The sequence below is a fragment of the Triticum dicoccoides genome, chromosome 1A (genome assembly GCF_002162155.2).
Source record: "Triticum dicoccoides isolate Atlit2015 ecotype Zavitan chromosome 1A, WEW_v2.0, whole genome shotgun sequence".
Lineage (NCBI taxonomy): Eukaryota > Viridiplantae > Streptophyta > Magnoliopsida > Poales > Poaceae > Triticum > Triticum dicoccoides.
This window is the reverse complement of record NC_041380.1, coordinates 335,935,893-335,937,583: the sequence shown is the minus strand read 5'-3', so window position 1 is coordinate 335,937,583 and position 1,691 is coordinate 335,935,893. Positions and strand designations below refer to the sequence as shown.

The 1,691-nt window shown below is 59.0% G+C and overlaps 1 protein-coding gene across 1 annotated transcript; it reads left to right on the top strand.

Annotated features, from left to right (window-relative positions):
• Positions 1–420: 420 nt before the first annotated feature.
• Positions 421–1,315, top strand: LOC119287101. Its single transcript, XM_037566649.1, has one exon. The coding sequence runs from the start codon at positions 421–423 to the stop codon at positions 1,225–1,227; it is 807 nt and encodes a 268-aa protein (XP_037422546.1). The 3' UTR covers positions 1,228–1,315.
• The last annotated feature ends 376 nt before the right edge of the window (positions 1,316–1,691 follow it).

Here is a 1,691-nt window from a genome sequence, read left to right as displayed (position 1 = left end):
CTCAAGCAACCTTGACAGTTCATTCCCACCTTATCATTGAACCAATCTTGTCAACGCAAACCTACTTCACGAGAATATGATAGTACTACGTCCAGAGTACGTGTGTATGCAAAGCTGTTCCGTACCGAGATCTGTGTGGCAGAGTCAAGTCCGGAGTACGTGCGTACGGCGTACCACTACCACGGAGTAGTTTTGCCCCCCCGCGCCGCAGTACAGAAAACAGCAGCCCAGCGCTGCGCCAGCTCCCACATGGACGAAAAGCTTTTCCTTCGACGTCGCAAGTTGCGGCAAACCACGGCGCCCTGGCGGGCGGGCACCGCCATATAAGCTCACGTCCTTGTCCCCTCGATTCCACATTTCCACCCAGCATCGCGCCAAGAAAACCAACGTGCAACCGCTGCTGATACTCGTCACAGTCACATGATGCACTTCACACTCGGAGGCGCCGCGGGGAAGAGGAAGGCCGCGCACGCCCGGTCGGCGAGCCATCCGTGCCACTGCCTGTGCCACCCCGTCCACACGCGCCTCGACGCCGGCGTCCGCGCGCCCAGGGCGTGGTCGGCCTCCGCCGCGGACGGGCCGTCGGGGCTCGCGCACGTGGAGGCCGTCCTGGCCGTGCTCGGCGAGTTCCTCGCGCTGCCGCAGGCCGCGGCGGCCCTCCGCGACGACGCGGCCGCCTGCGACCGGTTCCTCACGCTCGCCGACGCATACGGCTCGTTCGAGCAGGCGCTGCTCGCGCTCAAGCAGAGCGTCGCGCAGCTGCGGGCGGGCGTCCGGCTCGGGGACGGCGTGATGGTCGCCGCGTCGCTCCGGGCACGCAGGCGCGCAGAGAAGGAGCTGTGCGGCCTCGCCGCCGCGATGCGGCACGCCTCGAGGCACGTCATGCTGGCGCCGGCGGATGCCGCGGACGGTGAGGTCACCGGCGTGGTGGCGGAGGCGGCCGCGGCCACGGCGTCGGCGTCGGAGGCCATCTTCCTGTGGTGTGCGGCAATGTCCCCGGACGTATCGGCGCTGGTCCAGACGGTGCCCGTGAACGCGTGGCTGGCGAGGCTGCGGGTCGTGCCTGTGGCCAAGAAGGCAGTGTCACTGCCGGAGACGGCGACGGTGGCGGCGGCGTTGGAGAGGCTTGAGGAACGCATTGGCGAGCTCGAGAGCGGGAGCGAGAAGGTGTTCAGTAGCCTGCTTCAGGCTAGAGTTTCACTCCTGAACATCCATAATACCTTGTAGCCAAAGATTTTAGAGAGCATAGTGAATCTGTACGTAGCGTTGCACAGTGTTACACGTTGTTTCAGTTGGCATTCTCATCAACTTATGCTTGCTGCACAATTATTTACCTTCATTTACTCGTTGAGATCTGCTCTAAAAAGAACAAGCAAAGTTCCACGATGGCTCAGAAAGAACGTACGATAAGGAGACTATTTTTATTGGGCAATCGTCTCAAATTTTCTTTAACCTAACTCACTCTTCAGTTTTCCATTATTAACATATAACCACCTCATTTAAACCTCGCTCTACACACAACCCACCTTTTTTCTCATTCGATCCAAAAGTGGATCGGGTTCTCCTATCAGAGATAACGGAACAACAAAACAAAGGACATCCCACCGCTCATCTTTGAGGCCTTCAAAAGGAAGAAGTGGAAGGTGTAGCAATCAATGCATGATGGTGCTTGGATTATGAAAATTGATAGA